This window comes from Besnoitia besnoiti, chromosome III (assembly GCF_002563875.1).
Source record: "Besnoitia besnoiti strain Bb-Ger1 chromosome III, whole genome shotgun sequence".
In the NCBI taxonomy this organism is placed as follows: Eukaryota; Apicomplexa; class Conoidasida; order Eucoccidiorida; family Sarcocystidae; genus Besnoitia; species Besnoitia besnoiti.
In genome coordinates, this window is record NC_042358.1 from 781,296 (window position 1) to 793,738 (window position 12,443).

Below are 12,443 nucleotides of genomic sequence, written 5' to 3' on the forward strand. Positions count from 1 at the left end.
CAGCACAATATGAACCGCCTTCGTTTGCGCAGCAGCTGGAGAAACACTCAAGCTTACTGTCTCACAGTTCCGCAGATGTTTTTCTTTCCAGCGAGCGCGCACAGTAACATACACTGGGGAAGTGATCCTGGGTGACGTTTCGAGCCTCATGCGGTGCGACTACAGCAGCAAGACGCTTGCCCTACGCTGCCTCAGCTGGTGCTCGCCTAGCGACTTCAAAATACGCACAGAGTCTACGCTGAATCGAAACGCTTTTCAAGTCTCAGGATATCTGTTCGAGTGCTGGCTGCCGTCCTGTGGCTGTGCTTCCGCGACTCTGCTTGAGGTCCTCTGCGCAGGGTGACTAACTGTTGGAGACGCTACCCTCAGCGGGAATCGGGCATGGGTCGAAGGGCTCGCCATGCTCCTGGTGAGTGATTTCTTTCGTCTGAATCTTTTTCTGTGCATTGAGACGAACCCGAGAGGCACGGCTAGATTGAAGAAAAGCGGTTCTCTTCCGTGAATTGCACGCGCGATGGCTACCAGCGATCGAATCTACCGACTCAACATGCATGCAGGTGACACTCGCGTGCGATTTTCGCTGGGACAGCTTGTTGCCGATTTCGGCGAGAATCGGCGGTGACATCTCGAGAGGGAACCGCGGAACTATTTTTTGACGGAGCTTTGGGGAAACCGCGGGTATCCATTGTTTTTTACAGGTACTCTCATGCCGCTTAAGGAAGCTCAGCTTTCTAAGTCGCTGAGGGCGTTGTTTTAGATTCCCGAGAGCGGTGTCTGCGCCGCTGATGCTTATGAAAATTGTCCCCGGATTTTTCACAGTGTGATGAGCTGCCTTTGTGTCGAGTTTGCGTCCGTCGATCGCAAGAAACTTCAGCGTCAGCTTTATCTTGCGTGTTGTAAACGACGACGTTGTGTCGTAGTCGGTTTTCCTCTGGGTGATGCTGTTAGTCAGCCGGCGGTCGTGTTGTGTCTCCCGTTTTCCGTCTCTTCATGTAGATTGTGTGGCGAGTTTGACTCCCTTGACCACAGTTTTACGCGCGTCCTTTGAGTACTGCATTACCTGTTTATGGCGCATTTCGTCGAATCCCTGTATGCGTTGTTTTTTTGGCTAGCCACGTGCGCGGACGCTCTGCTGCACTCCAGCCCGACGCTTGCGGCAAAATCCTCTCTTGCAGAGGCCTCATCCGGTGAGGGTCGTTCGCAGCTTTTGACTTTAAGCCAAATTTTTTCATCTTCTTTAGGCCTGTCTTCAACCGGAGTTCGAATCGCCCGCCAAGTCCCGGCGCATGTGATAGGTCGCCGTCGAGCGTCCGCCTGTGCTGTTTCCCAGACTTTCGTCCTGTGCGTCGTTCGTTACTGTGTAGATCGGTACACCTTTCTCGTCTTCTCAGGTGTTTCTGCCTAGTGACCAAAACTTCAGCCTTCTTTGAACATCTGATACCTGCTCGCCTCGCTTGCGATCCTGCCTCAGCTCGCCGTCACCCTCCTCAGCGTCGGGTTCGTGCATCTCCTCTGCAGCGCATGCAGCAGGTGACTCCCATCAGGCGGCTTTGTATTTCCTTCTGTTCTTGAGGAGACATGCAACTCCAGTGGCTCTCCTGTCCCAGTCGCCTTGAGCAGCAGGGCTCCTCTTCAAATAGTGGCGTTTCGCAGAGTTGATTGTGCCTTCTCTGTGGGAGCCCGTCGCTCCACGTGTCATTTGTGAGAGAAGCGCCTGCGGCGATTTGACTCTGTTTTCCAGCTTCCAGAACTCTAGGAGACTGCGAGAAGGCCATCTCCTTTTGCTTCGTTTTGCTCGGCTCGGCGCCTTCTTTCGCTCTTGTAGACTGTTGCGCGTCGCGCCTCCAACGCGGTCACGCCTTTGTCTGTCGCTCTCTGCCTCTGTGCTCCCCGTTTTCTGTCGCTCCTCTGAGGCAAGTGCGGCGGTCCTTGCCCCGAAAAGCCGAGCGACGGTTCTTCTCTCTGTCGCACTCATGTCGCTGCGCGAGAGGCAAGAGGAGCAACTGCATCAGGCGTTGCTTCTCTACTTGCAGAAGCGCTTCCCCGAAACCGCAAAGGTTTTCCAGGATGAGGCCAAACTTCAGGTACGTCAGTGGGCCGTGAAGGGAGGCTCACCTCGTCCTCATGCGTGTGGCAGCTTCGAACAGACTAACGCGACAGAAAGGATTCAGCCATCAAGTCGCTTCCACGAGGGAGATCGGCATTTTTTCCTCCCTCCTGAACAGCGTATCGCGATGCAGGAGAACTGCGAGCATCCTGCGCGCGGCGGTCTTGCTCACGCCCTTTTTTGAGGCCGTTAACATTCTTTTCCAACGACCCCTCTGCACCATCTGTCCTTTCATTCTCCTTGTTTCCTTCCAGTTGCCTTCCACCAGTACAGCGGCCTTCCCCACGCCGTTTTTCGCCGCTTTCTTTGTCTTTGTGTCTCTCGAGCATTCGACGATTTGACATCTATCACGCTGTCGGCTGCCTTAACGCGCCGTTGGTCTCTTCTTCCCCCCTTTCTGCGAGCGTGCCCTGCTTGTTGCTGGCTTCAGCTCGTTCTGAGATGTCGTGTCTTCTTTCTGCCACGGCGGTTCTTCGCGGGATGGGCGTCTGCGGGGCCCGCTTCGCCGCATCTGGCCGCTGCGTTTGCCGTCGTTTGTCTTCGCCTTGGCAGGGCTTTGCAGGCGGCGCCTTGACTCGGCGGTGCAGCAGCTTGCAGAATGCGGGGCGCGTCACGCTGGCGGGCGCGGCGGCGGCCTCGCAGCTCGACGAAGACCTGCTGCCTCGGAGGTGGGGAGCGACGGCGCGCCTGCAGGCAAAAGTAACTTCGCTGCAGAGTCAACTTGTTCAGCAGCAGGAGCAGATTGCGCTTCTAATGGCGGCGGCGGCGGGGCGTGCGCCGGCGGAGGGCGCCGCGCAGGCCGCGAAGCAGGCGGGCGACCTGGCGGACGGCAAGCGCGAAGACGACGAAGCGGCGGCGGCGCGCGCAGCGAGCGGAGAAAAACCTGAGAAAGTCGACTGGGTGCTGCCTTGCGCGCCCGCCGTGTACACACTCGCGGGCCCCCGCTGTCCGGTGAACGCCCTCGCCGTCCATCCGCTCCTCGCGCAGCTCGTGACGGCCTCCGACGACGGCGTGCTCAGGGTAAGGCGCTAGTCTCCGCAGCGCAAAGTGCGAAAAACACGCGAAAAGTCGGGAACACCAGAGTCGGCGACCCTGTCTGGCAGGCACCGCGGAAAGGGAGGGAAGAGGCGCACAGCGACCTCAGAACAGGCAGGAGTGTGGCGCCCGGTTTCTTTGACGTGTCTGTCGTTGCGTCGTTTGCCTCTCCTCGTGGGCGCGGGTCGTCGCCTCGGGTTTCTCGCACGCGCTCGCGCCCGAGGAGAAGGACAGCTGGACTCCTTTATACGCGGACACCCAGTCGCCGCAAACCAAGGAGAGAGCACGACAGAAAAATGAAATATCGAGATGCGTGCGTCTGAGGCTGTAGGGCTGGGAAAGCCAGGCGAAGACTCACAAAAAGTGGATATGGAAAGCAAATGTTAGGCCACGTGTGTGAGGATGTCTGGCGAGCAGTCTGTCGGATGTTGCTTCTGCTGTCTTGCGGCTTCGCGTGCCTTTTTTTCCAGATCTACCATATTATGCAAGGCGAAGGAAAATTCGAGAGGCAGTTCAAAGCCCACAGCGTGGCGATCAACGACGTCGTGTTTGACGCCTCAGGCCGATGGTGAGTGTCTCACACACGAGGTCTGCCGCTTTCTTGTGTATTTTTCTCAAGTCCTTGTGTCGGCGTTTCCTCTCCGCCGCGTGTTCTTCGCCCTTGCCTCCCTGCCTCCCGATATCCCCCTCCCTCTGCAGGCCGGCACACCTCGTCTGCAGCAGGGGCCCCCGTCTCCCCTTTCGACTCAGCTCCTTGTTTTCGTTCTCTAGCGGCGTTTGCCGCTTCGTTCACCTCTTTTTCCCTGGCGGCGCGCTTCGCTGGCGTTTGGGTCTGCGCGGCGCCCGAGAGTGTGTGGCGTGCGGTTTCTCTGATGTGTCTGTCGCTGCCTCGTTTGCCTCTCCTCGTGGGTGCAAGTCGTCGCCTCGGGTTTCTCGCACGCGCTCGCTCGGCGAAGTGTGTCTCTCCAGGTGCGCGACCGCCTCCGCGGACATGGCTGTGAAGGTCTTCGACGTCCAGCAGAACTATGAGCCCTCCCGCACGCTTCAGGGTCACAGTGACATCGTCTCCGTAAGACTCCACGCGTGTCCTCTGCGCCAGCGCTATCGGCAGTCTTTCCGCGTTCACCTGAGCTTCGACGCCGGTTTCCTGGCACGGCCATCGCTCGGTCTCGCCCTCCGATGCGTTTTGTTTTTTTTCGCGCGCGCATGTCTCCTGTTTGTCTCCAGGGCCTCCAGTTTTGCTCGCTCGACGAGAGCCCTCGCGACGGAGCGGGGCCAGCGGGCTTTGGGCGCCAAGCGAGCAACGGCGTCTTGTCGAGCGCCTCCTCCGCCTTTCTCTTCTCCTGCTCGCGCGACGGGACTGTCAAGCTGTGGGCGCTCGCCTCGGGGCTCTGCGTCCGCACTTTCTCGCCGGCGCCGCAGGACGTGTTCGCCCGCTCAGGCTCGCGCGAGGCATGGATTCGCGCCGTCGCGGCTCCCGAAAAGAGCATGCGCGCGGCCAAGCTCTTTGCCAGCTGCGGAAACGACCAAAAGTGAGTCGATGGCGGCCCTGGCGCTGCGCGGAACTCCGGCGATCCGCACAGCTTCCGCTGAAACGCGAAGTGCCGGGTGAGCTGTCGAGGCGATCCAGGCGGCCAGCGGGCGTCGCCCGGCGCTCTGCGTCGTGTCCTGGGGAGTTGGGTACGTTCCTTTGAAGGAACACGCGTGCGGAGGGCAAGACGCAATCGGCAGCGTTTTGCGCGATGCGCAGAGTAAACAGAGTTGCCGTTTTGAGTCTAACGCGCTTGCGCCGTGGAGCCGCCAGAGGCGGACGCGGGCGTTTCACGGGTTGTTCGCAGACAGGACGCGCGCAGGCTCAGAAGCCGCTTTAGAGGCGAGGGCGTTGGATAGGTCAGCGATGCGCGCGCGGGTGCTGCGAGACTGCGCGGCGACGCGACGCTTGGGCTGTGTTTGCAGAGTGTGCCTCTGGCGGTACGACCTGGGTGTCGTCGTTCGCGAGATGACCGGGCATTCCCATGTGGTGGAAAGCGCCGTGTTCGCCTCGGAGAAGATGCTTCGTCTGCTGCATGCGCACAAGCAAGCACCCCCTCCCCTGCCCAACAGCCTTCTCGTAAGCGACATGCAGGCGTGGTTTTCGCCCCGTGTAGAGTCTATGGCGGCCTATGTCGTCTACCGATTGCGTCTGCAGCGCGAGGTGCTCCCTTCGCCGCTTGAGGCCCTTTCTCGCCTCGCCACAGTCAAGAGCGGCTTCACGTGACCCTTTTTCTTCACGCGCTCGTTGTTCTCTCGCTTTCCTGTCTTCCTGTGGCTCGGAGGAAGCATAGGGGTCGAGCTGGGGTCTCGCGGCAGGTGCCTCGGCCGCAGACGCGCTTGGCAGGTGCGCAGCGCCTCGTGACCGTTTTGCTTGCCTGTTTTGCAGGACGAAGGCTTGCTGAAGGCTGCGGAGAAGGAGTCGGGCACTTTGCACGTTTTGAGGCTCTGCGGCTTGGTGCTTTTCTCCGCCTCACGAGACCGGACGCTGCGCATGTGGGACGCCGTGCAGGGCGTGACGCTGAAAGTTTTTGTGAGTGGAATAGACCGCGCTCGCGCGCCGCCGGCACACACGGCACACGTCGCGTCTCTCTATAGAGCGGCGCGAGGAAGGAGGATGAGGAGGCGGAGGAAGGAAGCAAGCTGCGCGGAGAGGCAGCTTGGAGGGGGGGGCGGGGGGGAAGGACGACTGATATTGCCTTCGAGAGGGCTCGCGAGTGAGCCGAGTGCCGACATTCGAGCGCTCTGGCGGTGCCTCTGTGCGTGGGCTGTGCAGGTCGGTCACGACAACTGGGTTCGGTGCGTCATCCTCCATCCGGCGGGCAGCCACATCGTTTCCTCCGGCGACGATCGCTCGGTGCGATGCTGGAACGTCATCTCAGGTGAGGACTCAGTGCCAAGAGGCTGAGACGTGTGGAGGCGAACCCTCTCGAGTCTTTCCGCACACGAAACGCGCGCCATCCGGGTGCGCAAGGCTCGGCGGCAGACGCCAGCATGCACGCCAGAATCGCGTGTTCATACGGAGGTTCGGGTTTAGGGTTTAGGGTGGGCGCCCGGACGGGAGAGGGGGAGGAGGCGTCGGGAGCCACGCGATGCCCAGTGGAGAGACGCTCACGAGATGTGGAGACCGTGGGCGCGGCATTGTCTGCAGGCGCCTGCGAAAGGGTGATCGCGCCAGCGCACTCGCAGTTCGTCACAAGCCTCGGTTTCGACTTCTCCAGTCTACTCCTGGCGAGCGGTAAGGGACGTGCAGCGACCATCTAGGTTCTTTTCTGCGATTCTGTCTGGATGCCGCTTTGTGCATTTTACGCGCAATGGATCAGTAGAACTCGAATGCATGCATATGCACGCGAATCTATACGCAAATAAACGTGTGTACGCAGAGGCAACGGACGACGGGGACGTTCGTCGCGGCGGATGACAACATGCTACGCGCTGCCGTTCATATGATTCACTCGATATTTGTAACACGAGTCAGGCATGTCACAGGATAGCTTCCCGTTTGAGATAGATAGATGTGCAGATATGTTTTGTGAAGCGCATGTATTGCCTTTTTTGTGCGTGTCTCGCTGTCGCTCCGTTCTGAGTCTCTTTCTCTTTTTGAGTGGACTATCCTTCATTCCTGTTCTGTTGTCGGCATTTCTTGTTTCATGCCTTCCGTCGACTTTTGTGTGTTTGTGCCAGGCTCGCTCGATTGCACAGTGAAGCTGTGGAGCTGCAGCCATTCCCAACATAAGGAATTGGCAAACAAGCAGCTCAAGCCGTAAAGCGAGGCGTATTTGTATGGGAAAACGCAAAACTGGGCACCGTGGTCGCTCCTTGTTCTGTTGATGAACTTTCGTTTTCGTTTTTTCCGAGTACCGACCTCGCTCGCGAATCTGTGGGCGCAAGTACACGTTTTGCCTTCTCATTTTCTGCGGCGTCGCAGTGCCGAGACCGTTCAGCCACGCGTTTAGATTTAACCAGAACTTCTGTCTAGGCACACAAGAAGACAGGGTCCTGTCCATGGGCAGCAGTGTTTTTCGGCAGAGAGAGACACTCACATAACACGTGCGTCCCGATATACCCGAGGCAGTCTGTGCGTGCATCGACTGTCGCAAAGGAACTCCTCGCGCAAGCAGAGTTTCAGTCTCGAGTCGTCCCTTGTTATTCTGTACGAATGATTATAACGCATTGTCACATCGCTGGCGCAAATACCCATCTGTGCAGCGAGCCCTGAACCGCAAGGAAGGAGCGGACGGCAGTCTCGACAGAGACCATCTGTGCGTACCGGAATCTGCTTCTCACACCTATCAAGCTGCACCCGCCACTTCTGCTGACTCGAGTCTGAACTCAGGGGAGATGGACATGATTAATTCCTGTATGGTTTGCACTAGTCCGGGGAGGCGGGAGGGGAGAATGCTTGTTTAGCGAGTGGAGCACTGCGCATCAGTTCATGCTGCCTGGGCAGCGCCTGAGACCTTCCGGCACATCACCCCGCGGGCTACGGTCCACGCTACGAGGCTTTACCGAGCCGCCAGCTTCCCATTCCCGGTGCTGTGCGAGGCGTGGGAGCTGCGACTCTTGCTGCGCGTTCCTTCGTTAGCCAGCTCCGTGGTAAAATCGAGTGCGGGAGACACGGAAACCCCATTCCCCAGGCTGCTACATGTGGGCAACGGGCGCAGAGGAATTCGGGCCAAAGCAAAACACACACACTCCCCTTTAGAGTTACGAAAAGGGGTTCGAAAGTGTATGTACACCATCTTTTTGGGAAGTCTGCAACGTGCTGGGCGAGTGTAGGTCGGGGGGTCTACAAGACACCTATTAAGACAACTCGTAATCCGATTACTGGTTCGGAGCTCTCCGAACTCGAGGCTGACAGCCGATACATTACCGAAATTCTTGAGGGGTGGAGGGAGGCAGGTGGTTTTGTGGCTGAACTGCGGAAAGGGAAGCGATGAAGCCAGCATATCACGATCAGGGAAGGCAAGCCAGAAATCAGGTGAAGAAGCGATAGATCAGCGAAGGAAGGCGAAACACGCGGAGAAACGCACACGGCAGGAGACCTTTTCGGACGCATGCAGTAGAACCTGGGGTTACTGCAACGTTGATGAGCCGCGTCCTTCCGTTGCCAGAAAACAGAGTTCACAACAACACGAGCGAGAGCCTGACGGTTCACAGGGCCTGCGATTTCCCTGCAGACGGTGCTCCACAGAAAACGAGAGACAGCCGTGCCGGGCTTCCTACCTTGGGTCGCGCCACCGAAAAACAGCCACGGTTCTCCAGCGACTGGAGTTTGTCTAGCCCTCGCCACCGCTTTGCCGCCAGCATACACTAGGGAAGTATTTCTGCACCACCTTTGCCACTTCCTAGGACACCGCGGCACTTTCTGTCAACTGCGCACGAGGCTTCGACCTTTGGCCAGGGCCTGGGGCCGGAGCTGCTGGGTCTTTTGGGCTAGAGACGTCAAAACTAGTGCAAAGCATGAAACGGATGCCTCCACGAAACCAGGGGGGAGACTCGGGGGCACGTCGTTGGGACAGAGAAGGTAAGGCTCGCGAAGCCGTGGCGCCAACCTGTTTGTGGGCTAGGGCGCGGCAGAGACACCAGATGGACCGTACCCGCAGTGAGGATTGCACGCGGTCGATGCTGGGGAACGGCTGCATCCGTAGCATCGGGTCGCCACTTTTTTTCCGACGAGACAGCCGCTGCTAGCTTTGAAAAAAGGCGCTACCTGGGGAGTTTGTCGCGTATCGGCTGCGAGGCACCGTCCGCGGTCGCCTAGAGTTGTCGAGTGGGCGGGATTTTCCGGGCAGAGGCTCCAAAAGGCGCGCCACGGCATCTAGCGCCCGACGACGCGGTCGCAAGTGGCTAGTCGCGTTGAAGGCTAGTTAGCACGGGACTCTTCGCGGGCGGCGCGACAGCGGACAGGCTGTTTACGTCCGCGCTTGCTTCGCCACCAGCTCTAGCGAGAAACCACTTTGATGCAACTACGCTTACAGTGGCACATCTTCTGCAGGTTCCCCTTCGTCCGTTTTCTTTCCTTTCAGGGTTTCACACCTGTAGTCCCTTTATTATTAACTGCGTGGAGCCGACGCGCTGCGCAGCGTCCTGCTTGCTTCCGCCGCCCACCCACGCAACACTCCAACTCGTTGCCGCGGCGCAAGTGCGAGTCTGGCTTCGCACATTCTGGAGTGATGTTTAGCCGGCAGGGACATACGTCGGCAGTTGCCAACCGTGTCGCTCAGTAGCGTTGTCAGCAAAATGCGCTCGAAGGTGAGCAAATCGATTGGTTTCGGGCTCGCGCTGGCGCTGTGCGCGGCAGGGCGGGAGCACGCGCGCGTCGACGCGCTTCAGGTGAAGCCGCACACTGAACCGCTTCGGGAGGTGCATACGACGGTAGCCCCGACGCTGCTTGAGCAGACGAACACTTCCCGATGGAGTGACAATTCGGGGGTTCTTTGTGTCATCTCGCGCCAAGGTGCCGGGTGTGCTCACCGCTCGGTCGACATTGACGGTTTCAGCTACCAGGGCGCAAGCTGCCCGAAGGACCTTTGCTGCAGCAAAACGGCGTGCCACATTCCGCACGGTTGCGGAGCCTTCTGCGAAAGCAGCTGGGCCTTGTGCAGCACGTCCATCGTGTACCACAAGGACAAGAGCTACGGAGGGGACTGCAGCTGCGAGAAACAAGGGCACCGTTGCCACCAGCATGCCGTATGTGTAGAAAACTTAAATCCTGGAGGGGGAGCGCGCTGCGAGTGCGTGACCGGATTTATGGGCGATGGCATTCATTGCGAACCGGACGCCTGCTTATCCGAAGGATGGAATCCCTGCGGCATTCACGGCGCCTGTGTACCCCATTCAGTGGACAGGTACTCATGTGAATGCTACGACAACTTCGAGCGGATTTTGGATTCCGACGGCAAAGAGACATGCGGACTGAAGCCGGGCAGCGTTTGCCGGGTCATGGGCGGCAACTGCAAGGCCGGCAGATGCGTCGAAGATCCCAACAACCCCCACGGATACAGATGCGAGTGTCCTCCCAACCAGTTCCATTCCGACGTCGGAGAGCCGACGTGCGTCTCACCCTGCGAAGAGACTGGCGGGGAGACGGACTGTCGCCCTGGCTCCTGTAGAGCTACTGGCACAAGTAGCTACGCCTGTGAATGCCCTAACGGATACCGCGAAGGCGTCGGCTCCGGCGACCGCTCGATCTGCGAGCCTGTGCTTGTTGAGACGCCCGAGCAGACGCCGCAGACAGAAGAGCAGTCACATTCTAGTGAACAGGAGAAGGAAGAAGAATCTGGTGAGGAAGAAGAGTTTGGTGAGGAAGACGGCGAGTCTGGCGAGACCGGTGGCGAGAATGGCGGCATCTCTGGCGAGATCGGTGGCGAGAATGGCGGCATCTCTGGCGAGATCGGTGGCGAGAATGGCGGCATATCTGGCGAGAATGGCGGCATCTCTGGCGAGATCGGTGGCGAGAATGGCGGCATATCTGGCGAGATCGGTGGCGAGAATGGCGGCATCTCTGGCGAGATCGGCGGCGAGAATGGCAGCATCTCTGGCGAGATCGGTGGCGAGAATGGCGGCATCTCTGGCGAGATCGGTGGCGAGAATGGCGGCAACTCTGGCGAGAATGGCGGCATCTCTGGCGAGATCGGTGGCGAGAATGGCGGCATGTCTGGCGAGATCGGTGGCGAGAATGGCGGCAACTCTGGCGAGATCGGTGGCGAGAATGGCGGCATCTCTGGCGAGATCGGTGGCGAGAATGGCGGCATGTCTGGCGAGATCGGTGGCGAGAATGGCGGCATCTCTGGCGAGATCGGCGGCGAGAATGGCAGCATCTCTGGCGAGATCGGTGGCGAGAATGGCGGCATCTCTGGCGAGATCGGTGGCGAGAATGGCGGCATCTCTGGCGAGATCGGTGGCGAGAATGGCGGCAACTCTGGCGAGATCGGTGGCGAGAATGGCGGCATCTCTGGCGAGATCGGCGGCGAGAATGGCGGCAACTCTGGCGAGATCGGTGGCGAGAATGGCGGCATCTCTGGCGAGACGGGTGAAGGTTACCCTAACGGGGATTCTTCGCAATCGGGGAAGGATGAGGCGGGAATGGAAACAGAGGACCCGAGTGGGCAGGGTCCTGAAGACGCGGACACGAAAGTCTATAAGTGCGTCGACAATATATGCCACCCTGGAAAGTGCCAGGAGACGTCACCAGGCAAGATGGAGTGCATGTGTCCCCCAAAGTATGTCAGAGTCTACCGCGCAGATAGCGCCTACTGTGTGTTTGGACCGCAGTGACAACGATGAACGATTCACGATCATACGGCGTATTGTGCCCGTTCAGTCGGCGCGTACGCGGCAAGAGACCGTGCTGCTCTGGTCACTAGCCAACTGTCTCGTTTTTTTTCGTGCGTCGTCCGGTCATGGATTGATGACCCGTTTTCGTGATATTTGGGACTTGGCACTCACCCTGAAAGTGTGAAACTGTGGCACTCGCGCGGCAGCATTTGCTGCAAATGCATGTTGGTTCGCCGGTGCCTGGGGAGAAGTCTGCGCTGCATTTGGATGTTTCAAATCCGCCAGACGGATGATTGATCAAATAACTATAGGAACTCAATACGACTGCTATTCGCAACGGCCATGCAAAACCGAAAAGTCGTGCACGCCTTTCACAAAGCAACATAGGCAGATAAGGGTCAAAAGGAACAGAGCGGCTCTCGGTCTAAAACAGAGGCAAAAACCCCGGTGCGCGAGTGAAAGGAGCCCTGTACCAGCAGCTTCCTCCGTAGAATAGGCGCCGGCAGCAGTCCTTGAAAGGACAAAAGCTTGCTAGTGTCACTTGGGACTTCGGAACCGCAATATCCAGCTCTCTTCACTCCTCTGCCTTGACTGACTATAAGGAGCGCGACGCGGTCATTCACCTGCAGACCGAGGGATTGGTGAAACTTCCATCTGTATCACCCTATTCAGCCTGCTTGAGGTAGTGCATTAGTGACGAAGGGTGCATTCATCTGCGGATGCCGTAGCTATATCATATCAAATGAAAAAAAATGTGCAGGTACGGTAGGCCTCCGCCGGTAGTACGGGCCTGCTCTTCCTGCGTCAAGGGCTCGTTACCGGCACCCCTGCCAGCAGCCGCCACACATTGCTGCCTGCGTCATTTACTGCCGCCCAGCGTGGTAACGACAGCCTAGCGGAAGACAACAACCATAGGCCTATCTGCTATCTGAAGAGCACTGTTCCCCCAAAGAGACGTAGGATTCGTGGCTGTCCAAGCGACTGGGGAGCT

The 12,443-nt window shown here is 58.7% G+C and overlaps 2 protein-coding genes across 2 annotated transcripts; both read left to right on the plus strand.

The window, feature by feature from the left end:
* Positions 1–1,973: 1,973 nt before the first annotated feature.
* BESB_044280 (WD domain, G-beta repeat-containing protein) lies at positions 1,974–6,939 on the plus strand (the record flags this gene model as incomplete). Its single annotated transcript, XM_029362879.1, has 10 exons — positions 1,974–2,084; positions 2,660–3,127; positions 3,613–3,710; positions 4,112–4,211; positions 4,370–4,674; positions 5,099–5,252; positions 5,562–5,705; positions 5,949–6,054; positions 6,324–6,410; positions 6,857–6,939. 10 exons carry the CDS (start codon positions 1,974–1,976, stop codon positions 6,937–6,939), a joined length of 1,656 nt encoding a protein of 551 aa, XP_029220245.1.
* A 2,476-nt stretch (positions 6,940–9,415) lies between these two features.
* Positions 9,416–11,452, plus strand: BESB_044290 (putative collagen; the record flags this gene model as incomplete). The annotated part of the gene is made up of 1 exon (XM_029362880.1): positions 9,416–11,452. One exon carries the CDS (start codon positions 9,416–9,418, stop codon positions 11,450–11,452), a length of 2,037 nt encoding a protein of 678 aa, XP_029220246.1.
* Between the last annotated feature and the right edge of the window lie 991 nt (positions 11,453–12,443).